This window comes from Pholcus phalangioides, unplaced genomic scaffold (genome assembly GCF_987345545.1).
Source record: "Pholcus phalangioides strain wild (caught in Gottingen) unplaced genomic scaffold, Ppha-v1.0 ptg000003l_1, whole genome shotgun sequence".
Classification (NCBI taxonomy): Eukaryota; Metazoa; Arthropoda; class Arachnida; order Araneae; family Pholcidae; genus Pholcus; species Pholcus phalangioides.
Window position 1 is genome coordinate 26,995,806 of NW_028301596.1, and position 26,363 is coordinate 27,022,168.

At 37.8% G+C, this 26,363-nt stretch overlaps 1 protein-coding gene across 10 annotated transcripts in view; it reads left to right on the forward strand.

The window, feature by feature from the left end:
* The window catches only part of LOC149088346 (fumarate hydratase, mitochondrial-like), a 152,944-nt gene that overhangs the window by 88,985 nt on the left and 37,596 nt on the right, over positions 1 to 26,363 (forward strand). For 6 of the 10 annotated variants that reach the window (XM_089247307.1, XM_089247340.1, XM_089247322.1 and 3 more), the window contains one exon: positions 16,474 to 16,677. In XM_089247307.1, the coding sequence (XP_089103433.1) occupies positions 16,474 to 16,677 (204 nt within the window). Of the gene's footprint in view, positions 1 to 16,473; positions 16,684 to 26,363 lie in introns of all 10 variants that reach the window. The other 4 variants (XM_089247317.1, XM_089247327.1, XM_089247303.1 and 1 more) reach the window with 1 other exon arrangement.

The following is a 26,363-nucleotide window of genomic DNA, read 5'->3' on the forward strand; positions in this document are numbered from 1 at the left end:
TTTCAATGCACTTGTTTTTTCTGTGACAATAGTAGTCTTATCTCGCAATCACCCCGGCATCCATCCATCCTAAATTGCATCCTCCCAGAGTGCTGCTTGAAGGTACCGGTACCTCTAGAGGTAACTTAGGGGAGGGAATCTTTTCTCTTGCTTGTACTGTCGGTAAACTCAAGAGCATCTCTTCTTCTGTTGAGTGTGACCCTTGGGGATGGGGACATGAAACAACAGGGAAAAAAAAGTGGGAGGAGGTGAAATTAAGCTTATTAACAAGTTCGATTGAACTAGATTTTTCGAGCCTTCACAACAGAGGTGCTGACATGAAGAAATTAACATTGGGTGGTGAGAGAGCGCTGAAAGTTGCTGGCTGTCCTGTATATACGGGGCTGAAGTGCATATGCAGGAAACAGAGGACGCATTGTTTTCCTAACAATTATTGGGGGAAGGCTCAGTCCCCTTACAAAATTTATCGGGGGTCGAGGCTAGTAAACTTTTCCCCCGACTTCTTATCGGTCGTAGGTCCTCGACTGTACCTCCACTACGATTCCAGGATGAAATAACTGGATTCTAGACTCCCAAAAGAAGAAAACAACACTTTATTTAATTTATTATCCAACACCTCCTACGAAACCGTCCAGTCTCTTCGGTACAAACTTTCACACTATCCCTCTTTTTCAAATGTCTCAAATCGTTCTCGTTTCTCTCTCGCGCGACTACTGTTTCTCCTCTGTCTTTTTCCAACCTCTTTTCTCCTGAACCTTACACGTCCCATCATCGAAAAGCACATCCATCATTTTTAAATGATGATGATGCTTCAAGAGCGTAACTCGGTTTCTAATGGCTACCATGACAGGGCGTTGGCATTACCTTGTATATCACCCTTTGGGGTCCAACCCATGACCAACCAACCCATGACGCTATCCGGTAGGCGAGCGTTGTATCGTGCAGCAACAGCTACTTTGGCGGCGGCCATATCACCCTTGAATGGCAAATAACGGTTGTTCATCCAAGAGTTCATGGGGTGGTGGTCACCACCGGCATAAGAGAATGATGACCTTTCCCTGCCCTGATTCCTGGGCACGCCGTTGTTGGCGATTGAAGATTTAGCCGGTTGGCTTCCGGGTTTCTCGGTCTTCGACTGCCGGTTCGTAGCCCTGTTGATTCCTTTGGCAAATGGACACGAAAACAATCGCCAGTTCGATTGCTTGGACGTTTCCTGCCTAGCCGGGGAACCAGTTCGGTGCCGATCTCCTCCTGTTGACAACACGACCATCATTGTATCGTTTTGAGTTCATCTTCTTGAGCTGCGAGGCCTTGCACTCGGATGCGGACGCATCCCGATTGGTCTTGCACTTGAGGAGGGCAAATGTCTTTACCATGTTCCTGTTGACGTAGAGACAGCGCCTCGTACAGACATCCGGTATCTTAGATCCTCGATTGACAACTGCCACGTCGACGACTTCTCCATGTTCTGATATAAACTGCGACACTGACTCGGGTGTCATGTTGCAAACCAGGATCATTTTAGCGCATCTGGTCTCGAAAGCCAGTATGGGCACAATCTTGCTCACTTTAGTGCCTCCTCCGTTGACTTGGAGTTTGTTCGAGTTCCTGAGACAGTACGACCCTCCAGTCCTTGGTCAGGGTCTTGACCTTCCTTGAAGATCAGACCAACCTCAGGCTGATGTAGCCCTCCTTGTTTCTCCGGATTTGTTTCAGCAGAAAGTTGTTCTTCATGATGTTGAAGTCGGTGAAGTAGCTCTCGACTTGGGATATGATGCTCTCTTCAAGCTCTTCGTTAGGTATGCAAAAATCGTTGTTATTGCCGTTGTTGACCTTCTGTTTGCCATCGACACTGGAATCGTCAGATGAAGTACACACACCGTCCTTACGGCTTGGCTCATTGATCAGCCTTGGAACTAGTACATTTCCCAAGAGTGCATCGTATGCCATCAGACATATTAACATTTCATTTATCAAGCGACTCGACACTGCGCAAGTAATCGGCACGTACCCGTTTTTGCTGTCACTGTTCTTCATCATACATAAGTGAAGAGCCAAACATACATACTGAAGAGCCAAAAAAACTGGTACAGGCATGCGTATGCAAATAAAGATATATGGAACTGATCAGAGTACAGCGCTGCGGTCGGCAACGCTTATATAACACAATAAGTGTCTGGCATAGTTGTTAGATCGGTTACTGCTGCTACAATGACAGGTTATCGAGATTTAAGTGAGTTTGAACGTGGTGTTATAGTTGGCACACGAGAGATGGGACATAGCATCTCCCAGGTAGCGATGAAATTTGGACTTTCGCGTACGACCATTTCAGGAGTGTACCGTGAATATTGGGAATCCGGTAAAAAATTAAATCTACGACATCGCTGCGGCCGGAAAAAGATCATGCAAGAACGAGATCAACGACGACTGACAAGAATCATTAAACCATTCAACGAAACATCATCGATATGGGCTTTCGGAGCCGAAGGCCCACTCGTGTACCCTTGATGACTGCACGACACAAAGCTTTACGCCTTGCTTGGGCCCGACAACACCGACATTGGACTGTTGAGGACTGGAAACATGTTGCCTGGTCTGATGAGTCTCGGTTCCAATTTCTTCGAGCTGATGGACGTGTACGGGTATGGAGACAACCTCATGAATCCATGGACCCTACATGTCAACAGGGGACTGTTCAAGCTGGTGGAGGCTCTGTGATGGTATGGGGCGTGTGCAGTTGGCGTGATATGGGACCCCTGATACGTCTAGATACGACTCTGACAGGTGACAGGTACGTAAGCATCCTGTCTGATCACCTGCACCCATTCATGTCCATTCCGACGGACTTGGACAATTTCTGCAGGACAATGTGACACCCCACACGTCCAGAATTGCTACAAAGTGGCTCCAGGAACACTCTTCTGACTTTAGACATTTCCACTGGCCACCTAAATCCCCAGACATGAACATTATTGAGCATATCTGGGATGCCTTGCAACGTGCTGTTCAGAAGAGAACTCCAGCCCCTCTTACTCCTACGGATTTATGGACAGCCCTGCAGGATTCATGGTGCAAATTACCTCCAGCACTACTTCAGACATTAGTCGAGTCCATGCCATGTCGTGTTGCGGCACTTCTGCGGGCTCGCGTGGGCCCTACACGATATTAGGCAGGTGCACCAGTTTTTTTGGCTCTTCAGTGTATATAAAATAATAAGTGAATTGCTTCCTCATCCAAATTCACTGAACCCCTTCCGGAAAATCGTTCCAAAGAACCAATGGCGTAGCGGGGGGGGGGGGGGTCTGGTCCTCCCTGAAATGTGAGAAAATGACCGAAAAAGCTCTTTTTTTTGGCTCTTCAGTGTATTTTCAGAGGGGCTATCTCACTTTCGCCAAATGCGGACTTGATCCTTATTCCCCTTCTCAGCTTCACTGCCGTCGATCTCAACCAAATCTGATCTAACGACTGAGATCTGGGTCCCGGAATCGACTACACCTCTTATTGTCTTCTTCCATCCTGAACATTTGCATCATGTTCTGGAAATCCCGGCTGGGGGTTCTGCCGCGCCCAGCTTGATTACTCTCCTCTCTTCTGGCTCCTGTCTCGATCCTCAGTCTTTCGAGTTCATGTTCCATCTCCTTTTCTCTATGCTGCTCCTCCATCTCTGTGCCACTCCTCCATCTCTTCTCTCTTTTCTATTGCTCATGATCGTTTTCAGCATCTCTCTGCATGTCGCTTCATTGGACATTTCACTTTCCTGTATGGCACTCAATAATTGCATCAAGTTGAACTCTGGTCAGACTTCTGCCCCCAAGTTGGTGGCCATGGTCTCAAGATCTTTCTTGTTCCCTTTTGCCAAATACCCCATTTTTATTTATTGTCTCTATATCGCTGCACAACACTTGCTTCTCTTACCTAGGCAGGATTGCCCCTCTCATCACCGATTGTCTTCACGAAAAAAAAACAGTGTGGGAGATCGACGCTGCTGCTATCATTTTACATCAACCGGGGTGGTTCCACCGTGGTTAGGACACTTTTCTTCTAATTCAGCTCACAATCTTGAGTCGTTGAAGCCACGATGATATCCTGTCGACTGCGCCAGTAAACTTTCCCCTACTTCTTATCAGTCGTAGGTCCTCGATTCTAGACTCCCAAAAGAACAAAACAACACTTTATTTAATTTATTATCCAACATCTCCAATGAAACTGTCCTATCTCTTCGGTACAAACTTTCACACTATCCCTCTTTTTCGAATGTCTCAAATCGTTCTCGTTTGTCTATCTGGCGACTCCTGTTTCTCATCAGCTTTTTTCCAACCTCTTTTCTCCTGAACCTTACAGGGCTCAAATATCCTCCACTCCTAGGTTCCGGTGCCTTTGATGAGGAATCAAATACATAATAGTGAAATAAAATTATACCACAAACAAAAAAAAAGAAAAGAAATGAATGGAAAATTTAAAAACCCTTAGCTGGGTACCATTGCATTCTAGTATTAGGGATATGAAATTTCCTCCTTACAAATCGGGGATCTCCAAACTATTTACATTCGCATCACTCTTACGTTTGCATCACTTTTACGTTCGTAGTATGAAAAACTAAAAATGATGGTAATTCCTAGGCTTAAAACTAGGCTGGGGCAACCGGGATAATGCTCCAGGAACCTGAGCCAAATGGGTGGCCCCAACAAAAACAAAATTTACACTTATTTTGCACATTTCTTAAAATCTTTGATAGTTTCTTATTCTGCAAAATGAGAAGAGAAGAGGGGGATGAATCCCCCTCCTTTTTTGAGTATAACACTTTCAAGGGAGCCCCCCCCCCCCCCCCCCCCCGCTCCACCCATGAAAAACTATGCACCGGTGAGTTATACCCGAGAAAGCTTGCTAAAGCCGTGGCCCCCAAGGCTGGAGCCCAGTATACGGAGGGTGGAAATTTTTGGGAGAAAGAAAGCGGGAAGACAAAAAAAAAAATCAGTTTCCGAAATGCTTCCAAACACATCAAATGCTTTTTATTCCATGTATGAGTCTTTATTTTTTCTTTTCATGATAAAGGGGGCCGTACCTTCCTCTGCTGACAAAGAGCATTTCAATAGGGTTCAATGTCGGCTGCTTCAATGCAGGTTTTCTGAATACAAGAATCATTTCCTAATTAGAAGGACAGGGAGTGTATGGTGTGTCGCCTATGTGAGGAATATGTCACCTGGAGACATCCGTCCATATGGGGACCCCTGCTGTCTCGAAAACTACATTCTTTTTGACACCTGCTGTGTGTCTCTCCTGCAGAAGAGAAAAGAAACTACATTCTTTTTGACGCTGCCAGTCAGGGCTTTGGTAAAAGTTTTGTGCTTAATGGATGGCCATCAGTGAAACGGAGACGCCAACAGAAGCAGTTCCATAGGTGATCCTAATTGGAAATTACAGTGGTGAAAGAAATCTGCTATAGTGACTGGGAGAATAGCTTTGTTTGGAGCACTTGAAGTAGTCCTTGTTTTTCCTGATGTTGAGATAGGCAGTTCCACAGTATTTTATGGTTTGTGTGGACCACATTTGGTTGTACATGTACAGTATAACCTTCTGTTAGTAGAACATGTTGTATTACAAGAAAAAACAAAAAAATTCAAGTTCCTCGGGATTCCGCATAGTTTCCTAACAGAAAAAGTAAGCAATATATTAAATAAAGTTACACATTTTTGATAAATTCATACATTTTAAACATTTTCTTCAATGATCATTTATTCAGAATCTTCAAAAACAATCTAGATTTTGCAGCCCTCTTATAATCAATAAAGCGTAGTAAAAGAAGTTTTATTTCTGTCAGACATCAATAAATTAATAAAACCTACCACGTTTCACTTTTCAATCATATTTAAAATTAGTTAAGAAAAACTTAAACTCCATTTGGCTTCCGTACTTGGGACAGTGTAACAATATTTGAATCGAGTTTTTATTAAGAAATTTATGCAACTAAAAAAAACTATTATTATTCTCATTTAAAACCTGATATATGACTCAATATATATAAATATGATACGAGGGATAAGATTTATGGCGGGACCTATCCGTTTGCGGACATCAGCAGGCCTCAGAATGGACCCCTTGGGGGCCCCGTGAAGAAAAAAGACAAGAGAGTATGTGTATGTCTTCAGTGAAAATGTATGTATGTTGTCAGAGTCGACAAAATCGGGATCACATAATTAACTATTGTAGGCATTACAAACTCAACATATCGTTTTGAGCAGGTTAATATTACAGGGTTCCCAGCAACCTGGAAAGTCAGGGAATTGGAAAACGGTCAGGGAAAATCTTAAATATTTGTCAAAAGTCAGGGAAAATTCTAAATACTTGGGAAAAGTCATGGAAAAGCTGAAGGAGAAAAAAATCAGGATAAATCTACATTCAAGTGGTTTACCTTCACTTTTTTCCATGGAAGATTATTTTTCAGATCCTCAGGGGGAGGCAAAAAAATCCTTATCAGCATTTTCCTCCAGATCCCCTACTGAGAGAAATGTGTTATCAGTTGAAAGGTGGGATTTTACATACTGGGAAAACAATGTTGGCCAAGGAACAATCTGCCCTCTGAGTAAATAGATGAAGGGATCTATCTAAAGAGGAGAGACTCTCCTTTCCATTGTTGAAAACAAAGCCAATACCAGCTCTTAACTTCTTTTCTATCTCTTCTGAAAAAACATTTTATCCTCTTGTTTTTTTTTCCTGCCTGTGGGTAGAGAACCTTTAACCCTTTTTATGTTGAAGAATGATTTGAATTCAATTATTTCTGAGATTTCCAAGGAAACTGGTATTGTGTGCAAGATCATATACACAATTTGATTTGGTGGCAAAGTATTAACATTCCGTCTGTAATGTGCTTTCCAATGGTATATTACCACAAAATGTTATACATTCGGCCCTCCCCGTATTCATGGTTCCCGTATTTGCGGTTTTTATTCTTCATTGGAATTTTTTTTTCAGCAATCGTCATTCACATGTTTTGTTTACAAAATTTGAGTTGTGCGTGTTTAGGATGGCTCATTTGTCTAGTGCTATTGATAATGCTCTGAAAGGGAAAAAAAGTGAAAATTTTACGAGAAAAATTGTATATATTGGCTATGCTTGGCGAAAGTACCGCATATACTCGTGTATAAGCCGACTCGTATATAAGCCGATTTCCCCCGCCCCCACTTCAGGACCACTAAAACCGCAATAAATTGAAAACCCGTGTATAAGCCGACCCCAAAAAATCTGTGCATTTCAGAGAAAAAAAAAATCTTATATTTTCAGGCAAAATCTCAACAGCTTACGTAAATTTACAATAGAAAATGATTTAAACTTTTTAATCCATTTCTGCCAAGTTTCCAAGCTCATCGTAATCCATCAGATCATCATAGGGTGCGGCATCTTCATTTTCATCTTCATTCTTTTTTCACAAAAAAACTCGGCTTATACACGAGTATATACGGTAAGTCAATTGCTGCCGTGGCTCGCTATTATGGAATCAACGAATCTACAGGGAGATATATCAAGAAAAGGGAATATGGAATTCGGTCAGCCGTGGCTGTAGCTGCACCTGTGGCAGCGAAAACTTGGCATCGCTTATGCAATCCATGTGTTTCTCATACAGAAAATGCAGGGGTTTTTTTGCTAAAAAGTTTAGTAGCAGACCTTCTTATCTACCTTCTTACCTACCTACAAAGAAGGTAGTCCAATTTATCATAATATTATAGTGGGCAATAGCGAGAAAAGATTTATTTACTCTTCTATAAAGGGAAGGGGTAGTGAAACGTCTCTTTCATGAGAATTTTATGCAAGTAAAACTTGATTTCATAGGTTTAAGAAACGATTTGGATTACACAATGTAAAAATCACTGGCGATCAAGATACTGCCGACCAGGAGGCAGCTAGAAAATTTCCAAAGGCTTTGTAGAAAATTATTGAAGAGAATTGATATTCACCTCAGCTGTTTAAAGCTAATGAAACTGCACTATTTCGGAAGAAAACGCCGCAGAAAACATTTATCACCCATGAAGAAAAGCGAGCCCCTGGTTTTAAGGCAAGTTAAAGTAGACTTACTATGTTGTTTGTGCAAATGCATGTGGGTACATGTTAAAGCCTACCATCATTTTTAAATCTATGAATCCGTGAGCATTGAAGGGAAAGGATAAGTCAAATCTCCCACACAATATTGTATTTTAGATTAACAATAGAAGAGCTTGGACTACGAAAATGCTTTTCCTGGATTGGTTTAAACGATGTTTCATTCCAAAAGTCAGGAAGTACCTTGAGAGTGAAGACATGCCATTCAAAGTTCTTTTGATACCCAGATGTCAATTAGTTCAAAGTTGATGGTGTGGAAGTCTGTTATATGTCTTCTAATACAACATATATCATTTAGCCCCCTTGATCGGGGGTAATGCGAACATTCAAAGCTCACTACATGTCACTCAAGGAGGATGATTGTGCATGCAAATGCAGAAAATATCTTGAAGGTATGGAAGAATTACACCATCACTAATGACATTACTGTCATCACTAGAACCATGGCAGCTCTTAAGGGAGAAACAATCAACTCAGTTGGATTGATCTTTGGCCACAATGTGCACTCCAGGACACAACCATTTTTATAGAGCCAACTGAAGAGATTATAAAAGACATAGTCATGTTAGCGAAACAGGTGGGTGAAGAAAGGTTCAATGATATGGATATAGAAGAGAAGTCAAAAATCTAATTAATAGCCATTCAGAAGCATTGACCAAGGAGGAATTAATGCAGCTGATTGCTCATGAAACAAGCGGTACCAGATGGATCAAAATAAAGAAGTAAAATACAAGTTCACCACATGAGTTACCTAGGGGAGGGCTTCACAACTTGAAATCAGCGATAGATTATTTCCATGATATAGATCCCTCTGTGGTACATTCTTCACATGTAGAAAAATTGGTAGAGGAAGTCTTGTCAAAACACTCCAACATACTTGATGATATGAAGAAGAAACAACAAACAGAAATCGCAATGTTCTTTCATAAAACATCAACAATCAATCGCTGCACCCTCTTTTACATTCCCTTATACTTTTGCGTCGTCCTGCTCTTCTCATGATGTTCAAGAAACGAGATAAATAAATAAAAACTATGTTTTCGGTTATTCACAGATTTCCCGTATTTTCCCCACTTCTGGAATGTAACCCCCACAAATACGGGGGGGGGGGGGAGATGCGATGGTAATTTTGAGTGATATTGGATGGTTTAGAATTGTGTGTGTTACAGTGTACGCGCTTTTGGTGAGGGAAATTTTTGAATTTGGTCAGGGAAATGATCAAGCAGATTTTGCTGGAAACCCTGTATTAAATAATTTCGCGGCAGGAAAAGTGAATTGCTTCATGATATATGAGAGTAAAATTAGTGAAATGTTATTTGATTTTGAGGGAAATATACACTGTATCATAAAATATAAATAAATACAGGTCATTGCGAATCAGAAAAAAATTTAGGCACCAGCCAAATTCCGTAGGAGCCAAGTATGGTTTTTTCACGAGAAAAAAGTCTCTCATATAATCTTTTTCCAACCTTTCTGGAAATTGATGACCCCTTCCCAGGGCCGCAACTAGATACTTTGTCACCTGGGGCAAGCTGGAATTTTGGCGCCCCTTGCATGTAGAATTGATTAAGGGGTGAATTCGACTCCCATTCTGGTCCAGCGTCCGGAGCACCAGACCACCCGCTTGCTCTCTCTAGTTGCGGCTCTACTCCTTTCCATGTTGGAAGACAGTTAATTATGAAATCTGAAAATTTTGAGTCATCCCTAAATTTTTATTTAGCAATCATATATACAATATTTTAGGTGCCAATACAGATTTTCCAGTCGCCATGGTAACCTGGCGCCTGGGATTTGTTCAACTCTGGAATAAATAAAGATTTATATACTGTATATATTTTTTGTATATTTTTACTTGCATTCTTTGTTATAATCGTTTTCGTGACCCCGTCCAGGGATTTCGGGATTCATCACATTTGGGGGACCCAGCGGATATACTCAGATTTACGGCACAACTAGATTTGTAATAAATTGCCTATGACGATAGACCGGAGTTGTGCTTGGTTTCACTGAGAGAGAGAATGAAAGTATATTTTTACTTGGAGACCGTGATCAAACTAGAATGGGGCTCAAGGGCAGAGACGTACGCCCCCAACAATGAAATAAATTTTTGTTAATTAAATGCATTTGGAAAATTTCCACCAACTCAAAAATTATCCGGAAGAAATTGCGTGCCCCCCATAGATCAGTCTTCTTGGGTACGCTCCTGTTCCGGGACAGTCCCGTTCTAAGGGCATAGCGAAGGGGAAGACTTGGGGGGTGTGGTTCCCCCCCGAAATGTGAGAAAATGACCGAAAAAAGAGAAAAAGATGGCCAAATATATTCTATCACTTTGGTTCCCCCCCCCCCCGTATCTCTGCCCATGCCCCTCTCTAGTTCCGGCCCTGCTGATAACAAACATGTACATTATTAGTTCTTTCTTATAGAATAAGCACATAGAATATCTTCACATAGAATAAGCAATATGACACGTGATTCACTAAAATACGTAATGCATAACAATGCACAATTGGCCAATATTTACAGTGCACCACAATAAGCAATGCAGCACAATACCTCGTGTACCGCATAATATGCGATGCATTGCACTAAACAAAGCACCATAATACGCAACGAGCCACAATAATCCATAAGAACTGCATTACAATAAGCAATACAGCACTCAGTGCACTACAACATGTAAAGCATCACAATCAGTAATGTAGTAATGTGTGTAATCAGTAATATTGTACACCACAAATAAACAATGCAGCATAGTATGCATTGCATCGCAATAAGCAAAGCACTATAAAAACCACTATAGTACGCAATGCCAATGCACCGCAATATGCATTAAACGCGGCATTACAATGAGCAATACAGCACGCGATGCACTACAATATGCAATGCACCGCAATCAGTAATGCACCATTATTTTTGCAGTGCCGCAATAAGCAATGCAGCACAATTCGCAATGAGAAGCAAGTATTTATCCTCGACTCATAATGAAACCTGTCAATTTCCCCATAAATAGATCTGTCCAATGCCCTGCCCACCCGGACCCTGTGTGTTGGGAGCACTGGTGATGTATACATACCTCTGAGTACGTGCACAAAACTTGATCCCTACAGGTCAAGCGGTTCCCAATGTCCTCAGGAGGTAAATGAAAACTCGAACCAAAATCGTAACCGACTTCCGTAATACAAAACCGTAACAGATTTCCGTAACCCATTTCCGTAACATAAAATCGTCACTAATTTCGGTTGCTTAGAAACAGGCCCTTTTCGAGTTTGTGATTTTATATTATAGAGCAGATGTAGTATTTCTTACTTATGTTATTCAAAATTGTGTTTATTTCAAAATTTGAAGAGTTATTCTCAAGGTTTTAATAGGGTTCCTCTTTTCACGTTCACTTCTTTTTTATGGATGAATTTCTTTTTATCGCATCGGTGACCGCAAAGAGGGGATTTTACATACCCTGTTTATTTTCGCAGCAGTCTTAGAAATATTAAATATCTTGCGGGATCTCAATCGATCTACTACACCGCACACCAACTCCGGTCATATATCACCATACGGTAATTTCCAACCAGTGGAGTTGAGTGGGAGATGAAGGCTCCATCCGTCGGTGGTCGCCCTAGGCTCGGTAGGTAAAGAACTTGCTTCGAATGTTGTATGCCCGGATTCGAACCCATGGACCTTGATGATAACCTTCATAGTGGAAGACGAGCATCTTTACCACTGCGCCACTCAGGCACTCTCAATTGATCTGGAGAAAGCATTTCAGTGCTTCCCCCCTCCCACGACAATAAAATGATCTTCACTCCTAGTTACAGCCCATCCGTGGCATCTAGTCAGGGCCGTCTTGAGAGCATCGTGTGGCCCAGGGCAAGGGATGTTTCTGAGGTCCTACCTGGCAAATTTTCGAAAATTTCAAGCAGCTCTTATTATTGTGAAGCCCCCTTTCATCTTGAGGCCCAGGTGGGCCCATGCGTTAAAACGGCACTGCATCTAGTGACATGTTTACCGGGGGCACTCAGTGGGCTATAAGCAGGGCCATGGACTCCCACGTACTGGAGAAGGGCTTCTAGCCTGGGATCTTTAGCGGGCCCCCGAAGCTTCCGACTTTTCACAGGTAATGAATTCACTATAATGGATTCATAGCATGAAAAACTAAAAATAATGGTAATTGTCCTAGGCTGGTAACTAGGCTGGGCAACGGGGATAATGCTTCAGGAACCTGAGCCAAATGGATGGCCCCAACAAAAACAAAATTTACACTTATTTTGCACATTTCTTAAAATCTTTGACAGTTTCTTATTCTGCGAAATGAAAAGAGAAAAGGGCTGACAAACCCCCCCCCCCCTCCTTTTTTGAGTATAACCCTTTCAAGGAAGGCCCTTCCCCCATGAAAAACTGCATCAGGGACCCGAGAAGGTTCACTACTGCCATGGCCCCCAGGGCTCAAGACCTGTCAATTCCACCCTTGGGGGGGGGGGGCATACGGAGGGCGGAAATTCAGAAATTTTTGGGAGAAAGAAAGCTGCAAGAGGAAAAAAAATCAGTTTCCGAAATTCTTCCAAACATCAGAAAATTATTTTATTTCATGTAATTCAGTCTTTCTTTTTATTTTCATGATAAAGGGGGCTGCATCTTCCGCTGCTGACAAACAATATTTCAATAGGGTTCAGTTTCGGCTGCTTCAGTGCAGGTTTTCTAAATACAAGCACCATTTCCTAATTAGAAGGACGGGGAGTGTATAGCATGTCACCTATGTGGGGAATATGCCACCTGGAGGCATCCGTCCATATGGGGACCCCTGCTATCTCCCGAAAACTACATTCTTTTCGAAGCCGCTGGCGCAGGTCAGAGCTTTGGTAAAAGCTTTTGTGCTTAATGGATGGCCATCAGTGACGGATGCCAACAGAAGCAGTTCCACAGGTGTCCTAATTGGACACCTGTGGAACTGCTGTTTGTGGAACTGTCCAATTAGGACACCTGTTAGCCAGCTAATTGGGATATAAAGAAATGACGGTGGTGAAGAAATCTGCTATAGACTGGGTTTGTGATTCTGCAAAATAAGAATAGCTTTGTTTGGAGCCACTTTAAGCAACTCCTTGTTTTTCCCTGAAAAAAAAAACCCCACAAATGTTGAGATAGGCAGTTCCACAGTATTTTATGGTTTGTGTGGACCACATTAGGTTGTGCATGTACAGTATACCCTTCTGTTCGTAGAACAAAACTGAAAAGTTCAAGTTCCTCGTGATTCTGCGCAGTTTCCTGACAGGAAAGGTAAGCAATATAATAAATATTGTTACATATTTTTGATAAATTCATACATTTTTCATTTAAGCATTTTCTTCAATGATAATTTATTCAGAATCTTCAAAAACAATCTAGATATAGTATTTTTCAGCCCTCTATAATACTTATAATCAATAAAGCGTAGTAAAAGAATTTTTTTCCTGTTAGACATATCAATAAATTAATAAACTTTACCACATGTTTTATTTTTTTCAATCATATTTAAAATTTATTTAAGAAAAATTTAAACACCATTTCCTCCAGATCCCCTACTGAGAGAAATGTGTTATCAGTTGAAAGGTGGGATTTTACATACTGGGAAAACAATGTTGGCCAAGGAACAATCTGCCCTCTGAGTAAATAGATGAAGGGATCTATCTAAAGAGGAGAGACTCTCCTTTCCATTGTTGAAAACAAAGCCAATACCAGCTCTTAACTTCTTTTCTATCTCTTCTGAAAAAACATTTTATCCTCTTGTTTTTTTTTCCTGCCTGTGGGTAGAGAACCTTTAACCCTTTTTATGTTGAAGAATGATTTGAATTCAATTATTTCTGAGATTTCCAAGGAAACTGGTATTGTGTGCAAGATCATATACACAATTTGATTTGGTGGCAAAATATTAACATTCGAGAGCGCTGAAAGTTGCTGGCAGTCCTGTATATACGGGGCTGAAGTGCATATACAGGAAACAGAGCGCACTGCATTATTTTTCTAAAAATTATTAAGGTTAGGCTCAGCCCCCTTACAAAATTTATTGTTGGGGGCTCAAATATCCTCCGCTCCTAGGTGCGGAGCGGAGCCTTTGATTCCGGTGCCTTTGAGGAATCAAATAAATAACAGTAAAATAAAATTGAGACAAAAAAAAAAAAAAAAAAAACAAGAAATGAATGGAAAATTTCAAAGCCCCTGAGCCGGGTACCATTGCATTCTAATATTAGGAATATGAAATTTCCACCTTACAAAAATCGACTTTTTGTTTAGATATAGAAACCAAAAGAGAGCAACACAAACAAATCTAGGATGTTTTACATAAGATTTAAATAACATTTTTTTCTGTTAAATCTTGAAATGAATATTGTAAAATTGCTTGAGACTTTAGCAACAGTAATGTTATGATAGTATAATATTTCTTCTGAAGCATAAGAATTTGAATCAAAACGACAGAATTTCTACAAATTTTTTTTTTGGGAAACGTCTGTAGAAAGAGGGGCGGGGGCATTTTCAAAAAAGTTCCAGTTATACGGTTTTTGCATTTGTATGACGTGTCATACTAACGAGGTTTTATTATTTGAGCCTGAGCCCCCCCCCCCCCATTTTCAAAAAGTTTACGCCTATGCCACTGCACAAAACATTTTGGGGTATTCCCAAAGCCAAAAGTTGCAAGGATTACAGTAGCATTCACCTGTCAGGTGAACATGACAGCCAGGTCTTGTGTCATCTTGTTATTTTCAAAATGGTTCTTCAGCAGCTGCTTCACTGGTGTTGCAATGTGCATCTTGATAAAAGTTGTGTTGTCAACCAAGGCTGAACAATTAAAAAAAAATTTAGGTTCCAGCCAAATTCATTAAGAGCGAAGCATGTTTTTCCCTAAGAAAAACAGTCTTGAGTAATTTTTATTATTTTACTTTTATTTTTTCAGGACTTTATGACCCTATCTCATGTTGGATGACACATCATTACGAAATAAAAATAAACTGTCTCATACTTAATTGCTTTTTCCCAATGATGCATATAAAATTTTACGTGCCAAATCTTATTTTCTAGTCACCCCAGCATCTGGGATTTGCCCAGCCTTGCTATAATAATAATAATAATAACGTGATCCTCACGTATTGCCAAGGGATCAGCATGATCCGTCCAGGGAATTTGTTAGTGTTAGTAAACATCCATGCCCGAACCGGGATTCGAACCCAGACCTGCACAGTGAGAAGCTAGTTCCCTAACCACTCGACTGCCAGGCGGCGTCTATTCTGGAGGAGTCTGGATGGAGTCTATTCACACACTGATGCCGTTGAAGTGCCAAAATGATGTGGTTTCGCAAGAAAGATTATACCGCTGGCCAAGTACAGCATCATCTACCTGTGCATTTTAAAGTTTTTTCTTTATTTCACCAAAGAAAATTCCATCGCTTCATGCAACGGGCCCATGCAAATTTTCAAGCTATTCTGACCAGCAGTTCTTAGCTGGTTTTGGAATCAGAATTTTAATTATTATCACCTTGTTTACAACTGATTATTTTTCATAAATCACTTACTACTGTATGGTACTAAATGGTGACCCAGTCTATATTCCAAGGAATTTCTAACTGAATTTTTTTTAGACAGGGATCATCACCTGCTTCACGAATTGGCCAATTTCGGGCTTTTACTACTGTACAGTAGAACCTTGATTAACTGGGGGGTAATGTTGAAAATATGTAAAAACAATAATTTTAAGCCTGGTGGCAATATACAGTACGAGATATGCTGCTTCCTATGGAAAGAAAATGAAAATGTCTGAGGTAATGTAGCTACTAGTGCACTGATCTTTGTCCGTTAGGCGCAGCTGAAGAACAGAAAATGTAAGAATAAAACATAATGGCTAATAATGAACGAATGTGATAGTTTTAAGGGAAAATACTATATTTAGTCCACTTTTATATGATTTTATATATTTGAAGAAAAAAAACTACTTGGTTAAAACTAATGTGGTTTAAACCAAACAACCCTACCATGAATAGAGGTCAACAATCCTAGGCACTGTTATTCGAAGAACTGCCGCAGCTGCTAGGGAACCATCAAAACTGCAACTCGTAGTGGGAGGAAAGTTTGATTTCCCAATTGATATCTGTCGTGACTGAGGTCACTGGTGGGGGGAGTACTGTGGAGTCTATTATGAAGTCGAAGCCAAGCAGATGGCAGCATGAGTGCTGGCTGATGAACAAATCCAATTTTTTGCCCTTCATGATCTTTGTCACAGTGCAGGCACATTTAATTTTTTACATCTTGGTGGTTTTAACTGTTGTAAGGGTAATATTTTTGGTAATTTGCATGAAACACTTTTTACTCCATCTGCTTCAATCTCTATAGTTTAAAATAATTTTTTGCATTGTGATATTTTTAGGTTTACCATTTGTATCGGCTACCAACAAATTTGAGGCTTTAGCTGCTCATGATGCTATGGCTGAAGTTTCTGGAGTATTGAATGTAATTGCCTGCAGTCTGATGAAAATTGCTAATGATATAAGGTTTTTAGGATCAGGTCCTCGTTGTGGTTTTGGTGAACTAATTCTCCCTGAAAATGAACCAGGAAGTAGCATAATGCCAGGTAAGAGTATGTATTTCTCTATAATAGTGGATCAAATAAATTTTACAAATGCACTCTGAGTGGCCATTATATTATGATCATCTGACAGTTTTAAGCAAATGAGCTATGGTGTCACTGTTGCCATGAGAGGGCTTATCAATAACTAATTTTTTTATATATTCAAACATTTTATTGTTAATTTCATTGAAATTGATTTCAAACTGAATCAAAAACTGCCAGAGTAGTAGTGACTAGACAGTATTTCAGTTTTTGGCTTTGTACAATAAAAATAGATAGTATTTTATTTATAATAAAATTTCAGTTTACAAGTAACAGATCATGAATGTTTTCCTTGAGAAGCAATAATTTATAAACAAATTTTGGCTCTATTAATAACAAGTGATGTCTCGCAAGACATCAAAAAATTTTAAAAAAATGAGCTATGGTGTCACACTGTTGCTACTAGAGGACTAGGCTAGTATGAAATAGGAAAGCTTAGTTTCTTCCATCAGGAGTTCTCTTAGTACAGTGTCTTTTTTATTTCTAATTTTCACACCAGTAAAAAGTTCAAATGGCCTGTATTTCATGGTTTAACTAGTCGTGCTGTTCTGGACCCTCTGCAACTTATCGTGTTTGTGATCACTTCATTTCATCATCAAGAGTCAACTCGGTTGAGACCGGTATTAGAGTGCTATGGATTTGTTTGACTTGTCCGTTTCCACAAGGAACACCTGTGGCAACCTGCAAATGTGTAATACTCTCAACATAGCGATAATTTTGAAGCTAATGCTGAGCATCTGTCAGTTATAATGTGGTACAAACTCCCAAAAATTTTCTGTTGAACCTTTAGCTTCTCTAAGGCATCCTGTGTTGAAGTAGAATTTACTGGGTATAACCAGGTGAATTTCATTAAGGCATCCACAACAGTTGGTACATGTTGGTAATTCTTATTTATTGAGAAGGTAATGGACCTATGAAACCAACGTCTTAACCTTTTAACGGCCAATGTTCCCAATTGGGAACATACTTTTGATTAATTCAAAAAAAATATTTCTCTTTAACGAAAATAGCTGATTTTTTTTCCCTGAACATATAAGGTTCTGAACTTAATTTAGAAAAGACAAAAGTAATTCGATTCAGCTCTTATCATATCAATTTATTATTCTAAAATCACCCATTTTCAAGGGAAATTATCTGTAAGTTTATGTTTTAATTATTAAAATAGTTTTTGTAAACATACATGCATCTCAATTTTTTTTTAGTTGTAGAATATTGCCAAGAATGATAAGAAATGCTCAATGAGAGAGAAAAAAAATTTGTTTGAATTCCAGGGAACTTTTCCTACGATTGTTCCCAATTGGGAACATTGGCCACTACTGACTATTCTAAAGTGCAATGCAGAGGAGTGGCATTCTGAAAAAACAATTTATTGCTTTTTCCCTTCTCTCTGGTGTGTCTCAAAAGGAAGGAAAAGTATCAAATTTCACATTCCGATGTTTACATGCAGCACCCCCTTTTTTATGTGACTCACTTTGCCCCCCCCCCCCTTCAACCTTCCCTCTACATTTTGAGTCATTTTGTTGGTACGTTGGTCTTCCAGTTCTCAGTTGATATCTGGTCTTGTGACTTTCTACACTTCTTTTTCCCATCTTTTTTGTTATACTAGTAGCTTATTAGACTGAGTTTGAGAGATTCTGATATATCACATCTCTCTGATGAAGAATTCGAAATGTACCAGCTACTGCCTGATGAAAATGAGCGGGCTACAGATGAGGAAGATATCGATGACAACATGCTTGGCCGGTCGTTCCTGCAGATGTTTGTGGATATCTGTGTTTTAAGATCACCACGTAGTTCATTTGTGGGTGAATTTGTAGATCCTATCAACATGCCTTCTACATCAAAATTGCCTTTCAAAGATCAGGTAATTACCCAGTCAAAAAACAAGAAAACATCATGTGTCAAGTGCCAAAAGACTAAAATTCATGCAACCAAAGTGGAAAAAAAGTACTGCATTCGACAAAAATATAAGTGAACCTACTGAAGCAATCAGTCATAAGTTTGCTGAGCTAAGTGCAAGCCGACTCGATTGATATTTTTTTCAAATTTTTACTGCAAGAGTACCTCAGTTACTTGGCTGAGATGACAAATATTTATGTCGCACAACATGGATCGAATTTGAAAATTGAGTGGAAAAAAATAGCAACGTTTTTTGGATTGGTTTTGCTAAGTGGGTATCACAGAATACCAAGTGAAAATGATTACTGGGGTACTTTCAGTAGACACAGCAGTACCGATTGTCCCCACTGTTATGCCGAGAAATAACTTTAGAGACATAAAAAATAACTTCCATTTGATGGATAACTCTTTCTTACAACCCGGTGATAAGTTGGCTATCTATGATGAATTAAATGAAAAATTCACACACATTCGGTTTGTTCCATGATAAACTAAGCATCGATGAATCAATAGTACCGTATTACGCTCATCATTCAAGTAAGATGTTTATATGGGGAAAACCGATTCGCTTTGGATTTAAAATTTGGATGATTTGCTCAAACAATGTGGTTTCCCATATAAAATGGAAGTATATTCTAGTAAGCAGTCATCGGAGCCTGTGCCTTTAGGTACCAGAGTTGTAAATAATATTTTCTCTCTCTTTATATTTTTAAATAATATCTTTTAACTTACCAAGGGATCCATACAAAAACCTAAACCCGTATGTATGTATTCTTTTGTGAATTTTAGACCAGCATTTCAGCTCATCATAAGCTCTTTATTATAATCCAGATATACATGTCTTTTGAGTGTATTCGAGAGAAATTTATTTCCATCATTTTTAAAATTCTATATGTATATTCTTTAATTTTTAAAATAAATTTATTAAATGATGACGAATTTTTCATCATCCTGTAAGATGGCTTCACTGCGAAAATTATGTTTAGTCAGATCCGGCCAATGTTCCCAATTGGGAACATTCAAGAAAACGCATAGGGAAATTTTTTTTCTTCAATTTCTCGATTGATATCCCTTAACTAAAAAATCAGAAGGAGAAATTAACAAAAAAAATAATGAAAATCACTTGGAATCTGAATTCGGCCGGTAAAAGGTTAAGCTCCTAGTGCTACTTATCTGCTTTCTGCATTGGATTCAAAAATCTTTTATCCTACATTTTTTGTTTGCCAATATGCATGGAACATAGCTGATAATAACTCTTTCTGTCATCTTGCTGAAGTTGAGAATATTGAACTCTTGTTTAATAACTTTAGTTTTAGAAATGGAAAGATTACCCTTTTTGTTTCTTTAAATTCATCAGCTCCATCTACATGTCTCTTGGTACTACAATGAGTTCAAGACCATTCATAAATTTGAAGAGAATGTCATTCTCCATACAAAATATTCTACTGATTCATTTTCAGGAAGCAGTACTTCAATAACCTCTGGGCTGAGATTTTAATTTTGCTGAAAAAAAACTTGACAAAAGATTTTGGGATTGATAAGATTTTCTCAGTTGTACTTCAGGAAAAAAATAAAAAAAAAATTTCTTCAGCTGAAGTTGTCTCTTTGTTGAGTAAAGAATTCATTCAGGGAATTCATACTTCCTTCTAAATCTTATTTAATATACTTTAACACTAGATAATAAGTTTTGTAACTTATTAGATTTTTATGACGTGCCATAGTTTTTTATGACAAGTCATATTTTGGGCATTTTACAGCGATCAGTCATATTTTAAGAATTCAGTTATATATCATATTTTGATCATTTTTACCAGCAAAAATTTTAATCTGTATTCATTTTCTTCAGTGATGATGCACTTACAATAAATTCTAGTTTTTGTTCCCTTTCCTCTTGGAAAAAATTTGCATTCTCATTAGCCATTCCTTGTTCTCGAAGGGTCATCTTGCTATGTGTCTGAAGGGAAACTCTGAATGGTGTAATAGACCACTGGCTGAAAGTTCCTTGTCTAGTTATTTTTATATGCATATGCTTACTATGTCATGCCATCCATGATTGTTCCGCTGATCATGGCTGATCAGTGTTGCCAGGTCTGTGATGTTTACAATTCTATTGATGTCAAATTCCGATTGCCATAATCAGGGCCCAGATGTTGATGAAATTTGTATTTCTTCAGGTTTTATGGCATTTTTAGGATATTTTTTTTTGCTCTTGAAATTTTTTTCAAAATAAAATATAGGCTAAAAAATTTTTAAACAAAAGAAAAAACATTACTTTTATTCTCTTAAGTTGTATTTTCCTTTATAAATGACAAACATTTATAAACATTTATATAGAATCAATTCCAGGTAAATTTAGCATTCATTAAATTAAAAATTCCTAGAGCTGGCCACACTTAATGCTAGAACCGCTGCACTTTCGGTATGCCTAGAACCGCAGACTGGGCCAAACTGGGAAAAAACAGTGTTTCATAGCGAAAACAGGAATTTATTTTCCTTTCCTGGGTTTTTCCCTCTTATTCAATATTGTTTAATTGCGTATTCATAATGTATTCAAACTATATTTGTTTATGAATACAAAATGGGCTTCAAAATTAGCTAAAAATGATATAATTCAGTAAAAATAAGATTTAGTATACATTATTTACTCTGTTCAGTCCAAAAACATTTTTCAGTAATCCCATAATATGACAAAGATTTAAAATATGCATGTCAAATTGAGTATGAAAAAGTCTAAGATGATACTCTCAAATAAGTATTGATTTCTTAACTTAGAAGTGGAATTTATGATGAGCAGTTGCACAATTTTTTTTTTCATTATTCTTGCACATTCATCGCATGTTGAAGTTTCACAACCCATGCAAAAATTAAGTTGTGTTTCCACATTTCGATTTTACCCAACATCAGACTCGTTTATTTTATTTTTTTTATGGCTCATGAACAGTTATATATGTTCAAGAGCCCATGAAAGTTTCCTCTTGTGCAAGGGCAATATGTATGATGAACGTAGCTATTCAATAAGATTTTAGAGAAAGTGCATTTGCAAAATAGTTCTGGCCTTCTGTACTGCTCTATACAAAATCCAGAAATATTTTTATAGTGAGATCCATGATGTTGTCGAAAACGTCTGTGATGCCACGTTCACCGAATATTTTCTGGGTATTTGATCACTACAACTACGGCCGTTACACTTTGTTGAATTGTAGTGCAGAGTAGTTTCTGCATGTGTGTGTGTGGAAGCTTTTTGAGGCTACTACTGCCAATATCGACTGCCAAATGAGGCGTGTTGAGTAATGAAAAACTTATATAGTTCTTTCCTTGATAAATTGTCATTGTGGCATGATTGTTCCATACAACTGTAGTTTCATTATCTTTACTGTGTCAGATAATATTGTTCTTCAATTTCGTCTTACCGTCTCTACTAAGCTCGTATTTTTTGGCTTTTAGCATTTGAGCCATCTTCAGTGTAGTCAGAAAAAGGTGTCAGTTGGGGCATTTCTGGACTTGTTCTGAAATAGCTTGATGAGATAGATGCATAGCTGTGACATAGATGCATAGCTGTGCTTTCAGAGCACATAGTGATCATTCGTTGGATGCTGATACTTTCCAGGGTTTGAAAATCAGTGCAAAATGTATTTGGTGTAAGCCGGAATTTTATTCTTTTCTGTGACATCATTTGCCTGCAGAAATTTCAACTACACGTTTTTTCTAGATTAAAATCTTTTACACTCCCGAAATCTTTATCAAGTCCTGTCAGAATTCCAGGTATTTAAGTTTACAAAGGAAAAAAGTATTTAGCTCTACTTGCCATTCCTCCATTGAAAAAAGATAATCTGCTCAGACAATAAATTGGCCTTGACCTTGAAAGATATTTATTCTTCACTATCTTCATTTACAAATAATTTTTAGAAAGGGTAAATACCTCCAAGAAAATTCTACGCCCTTTTTTTCCTATAGAAAACTACCAAACCGCGGTTCTAGGTATAAGTGCTTATAACTCTGAAACGCAAAATGTGAAGATAATAAAATTTTTGTGAATTGATATTCATATGATATCATGAAAAGTCACGAATTTTTTCTAACATTTGCGTTTACGTTTTCGAGATAAATGAAAACGAAGTTTGATTTGGGTCAAATTGACACACTCCGTGGCTCTAGTGTTAATCAAACAATAAATGAAAGTGACAGAATACAAGAAATTCTGATGCTATATTTCAGTGTTTCCCAAAATGGGTAATATCGGCACCTGATGGGCAATGGAATGGTTCGGGAGGGGGGGGGGTAGTGATAGAAGCTGCAAGTATATAACATAGGATCATAAGGGTTCGCTTGAGTCGATGGGTGGTGAGATTAAAAACCCCTGAAGAAGGAGGCGATGGAACAAAAATTTTGGGGAACTATGCTATATAGGGTTTCGTGTTGTATTGTTGTATTTTCGTGTTGAATGATTTTGATGCATTAGAAATCTGTTTGCATACAGTAAGCTTTACTTTGCCGCCTTGGGAATATTGAAGAACTGATGATGTACATGGATCATTCCCAAAAAAAGTACATTCCACATTTTTGAGATGAAAAATTCAAAGTTGAATTTTCGAAATAAAATTGATCTCAAATTATAGCCAATGACTTGAAGTTTAATATTTCATAAATATTTTTCACTTTTATTTTGTAATAATATATTATTTTTTGGGTTTTATGACTGAAAATGATAGATTTTGTTTACTCTGTTACAAAAACAAATATGGCTGTAAAAAAATAAATATTATTTCTGCTGTTTTTACCCATTAAAATAATGAAATCAGCTTATTTCTTACACATGGGCTGAAAAAAAGTATTTAAAAAAGAAAAAAAACTTTTTTTTTCTGTCGTTTTGATCGTTTTTCATGATTTTTCGAAATAGCACATAAAAAAGTTTATTTTTTACATTTTTTCAACTACTTAAAATTATTTTTTTTTATTTCTGGCAGACAATGGGTTGATAACTTAAAAAGCACTTCAAACTAAGATGTTAAATTATAATTTTTTTGCCTGTGAACTGCAAAAATGCTTCCTGTAACAGAGGGGACAGAAATGTTTAACTTAGAGTAAGCACAATTATTCTAAATACACTTATTTTGTAAACAAGTATATATACAATATGAAGGTATCCCAGAGACTCCTCTATGACATCTGAAAAACATCCATGCTATGAGGAAATTCAAAAAACACGCTTACCCCACTCATGGTTTGAATTTTGGCTCTGGCAAAATTTTTTAAATCTGTTCAAAGTGGATGTAAGAAATATCTTTGTCATCAGCTCTGAACAACTTCCTAGCATCATTCATAGTTTTGAAGCACGTAACTTTGACCTCCATCATCATCTTCAATGTCATTTTGGGCTACAACAACATATCGGTATGTAGATTTATATACACCACCAGAATCAAATTTCATGAGCATGTGAACACCTGCTTTAATTAGACCAGTTGACATTTCTCCATTGCTATTTATTTCCTTTGGAGTCGATAGCATAGTTCTCACTATTTTTTTTAATGTCATTTTCCAGAGATTTAAACTCTGAAATTGGTTGTGGAACTTCCAGTTTTATACTTCTTTGGCAAGAGTAAGTTTTCTTTTCGTAGCATTCACAGAGTTTAACATTTCTTTCACAAAGCAAGAAACATCTCTGTATTGCAACAATCCATTGCCAGTTGCTACTATTTGGTGGACTGCCATAGTGCCTTTCAGCACAGTTATATCATTCAGAATAATTTTTTTTTATACCTTTTATTTCTTCATTTTTGATTTCATACAGTTTTACATTGGTGGCATCTTTGAGAATTGTTAAAAACTGAGTAGCATCTGATGTCATTCCCACATGCTATCAGCTGTCCCTTTCAATATATCACTAACACCATCAACTGCTCCTTTTCAATGGTTTGCTTCAAGAAAATTCCAAGTAAACCACTTGAAATATTTTGAGACATATTTGTCCAATTAGTAAAATTTTTTCTTTTGTTTGTACTGAGTACAAGATCCATCAGAAAAAAAAAGTGAACCACATTTATTTCATATTCTTCTTTTTCATCACTTTCAAAATCGGTTCCAAATGAGCCAGAATAGATGGTCCATGCTCCAAATTCGGTGACACTGAGCTGAACGAAATTGCTTCTCACATTCTGCAACATACAGCACACAGTTATGAAGACATACTTGATTTCTTGACCCACCAAAATGATGATTTTACACTCCTTCAGATAATTTGCAATTATAATTTTCACTGAAATACACATGAAGAACAGCTTCATGTTTTTGTATGTTTCTAATGCACATTTGGTAAGTCCTATATTGGTGTTAGATTTTAAAAATGTATTTCTTGAACAATTTCATTTCTTTTTGGAAAGCATTGATTAAGTCTGTTAGGTTCCAGAATCTCTGCTCTTTTGTTATTTTTGTAACGACTCATTTTACCATTCTTTTCCACTTTTTCTTGTTTGCGCTGCCATTCTTATCACTGTACAGTGCTAGTCTCATCCAGCGATTTATAAATTGCATTCATAGATACCATCTTGTCATGACAATTCAAACATTTGCCATACATACAGGATTTAGACTCTCTGTTACACGGGATATCATCAACTATTGTTTCAGAAGATGTTGTTTGGATTAATCTAAGTTTATATAGTGCAATCAATTTATATTTCAAATTACTGTGCTGCCAACATAAGCATGTTTCCCTTTTTCCAACTTTCTTTTACTTCAAAATTTTTTGTTGAAATTGAATGGTAATTTTATATTGGTATAAATCTTTCGTTTATGTCTCTTACATTAGTGATCCAGAGTATATCCAGTGAGACTTGGGGGGGGGGGGGAATGGAGCCAGGAAACAAAAATTAATTTTATAGGGAAATAATTGTTCTATCCTTTAAAATACAGAATGTATTGCCATATTGTCATATGACAACCTTTATTCATACTAAAATGCCCCTTATGCCAAATTTCCCTGGATCTGTGCCTGGCAGTGATTTTGACGATCTGTACTATTTAATTTTCGTATTTAACTGAAAAAATATGAGATGGGGGAGAATGTGGTAAAGGGTTTAAATTGAATAAATAACTTATTAAATTTAACTTAAAACTTCAAAACCTCTTAACTAAGAATACTTTACTTTAAATCATAGTTTCCATTCTGTTGCATTGGTTGAGTTTTTGGAAGACTTAACAGAGTGGACAAATTAGCCTAAATTATTTTTTTCCCATTATAAATTTAAATGATTTGTGAAAACTTTTATTATATTTTGAAGCATATCTCCATGTACTATCACTAGATGCTGATATAGATGAAAAAAAAATCTTAATTATTTATTATAATGATGTAACAGAGTGGACATCTGACAGAGAAAAATCGGGTACTAAAGACATAACATGAATATTAAATCATTTTGCAAAAGTCAAATCCAAAATTGTTGATCACATATTCAAAGTAAACCTTTCAATGAGCTCAAAAGTGTTATCAGATTTAATCTGGTATAAAAATATATTTCCCAAATGACAGTAACAGAGTGGACATTTTAAAATGGGGGAAAACTTCGGGACATGAACAAAAAAATAGTTTTTCATAAGAAAAAAAATTTTTCTTCTCAATTTTATTGCCAGTATTATGTGCCTGTGGCACATATATAAAATGTGATATAAAAGTTTTCTGAAAAAAATTCTAGGTTTGCACCAAGTCTCTTTGTTTAACACTTTTTTGAAGCTGGGACAGCCAGATT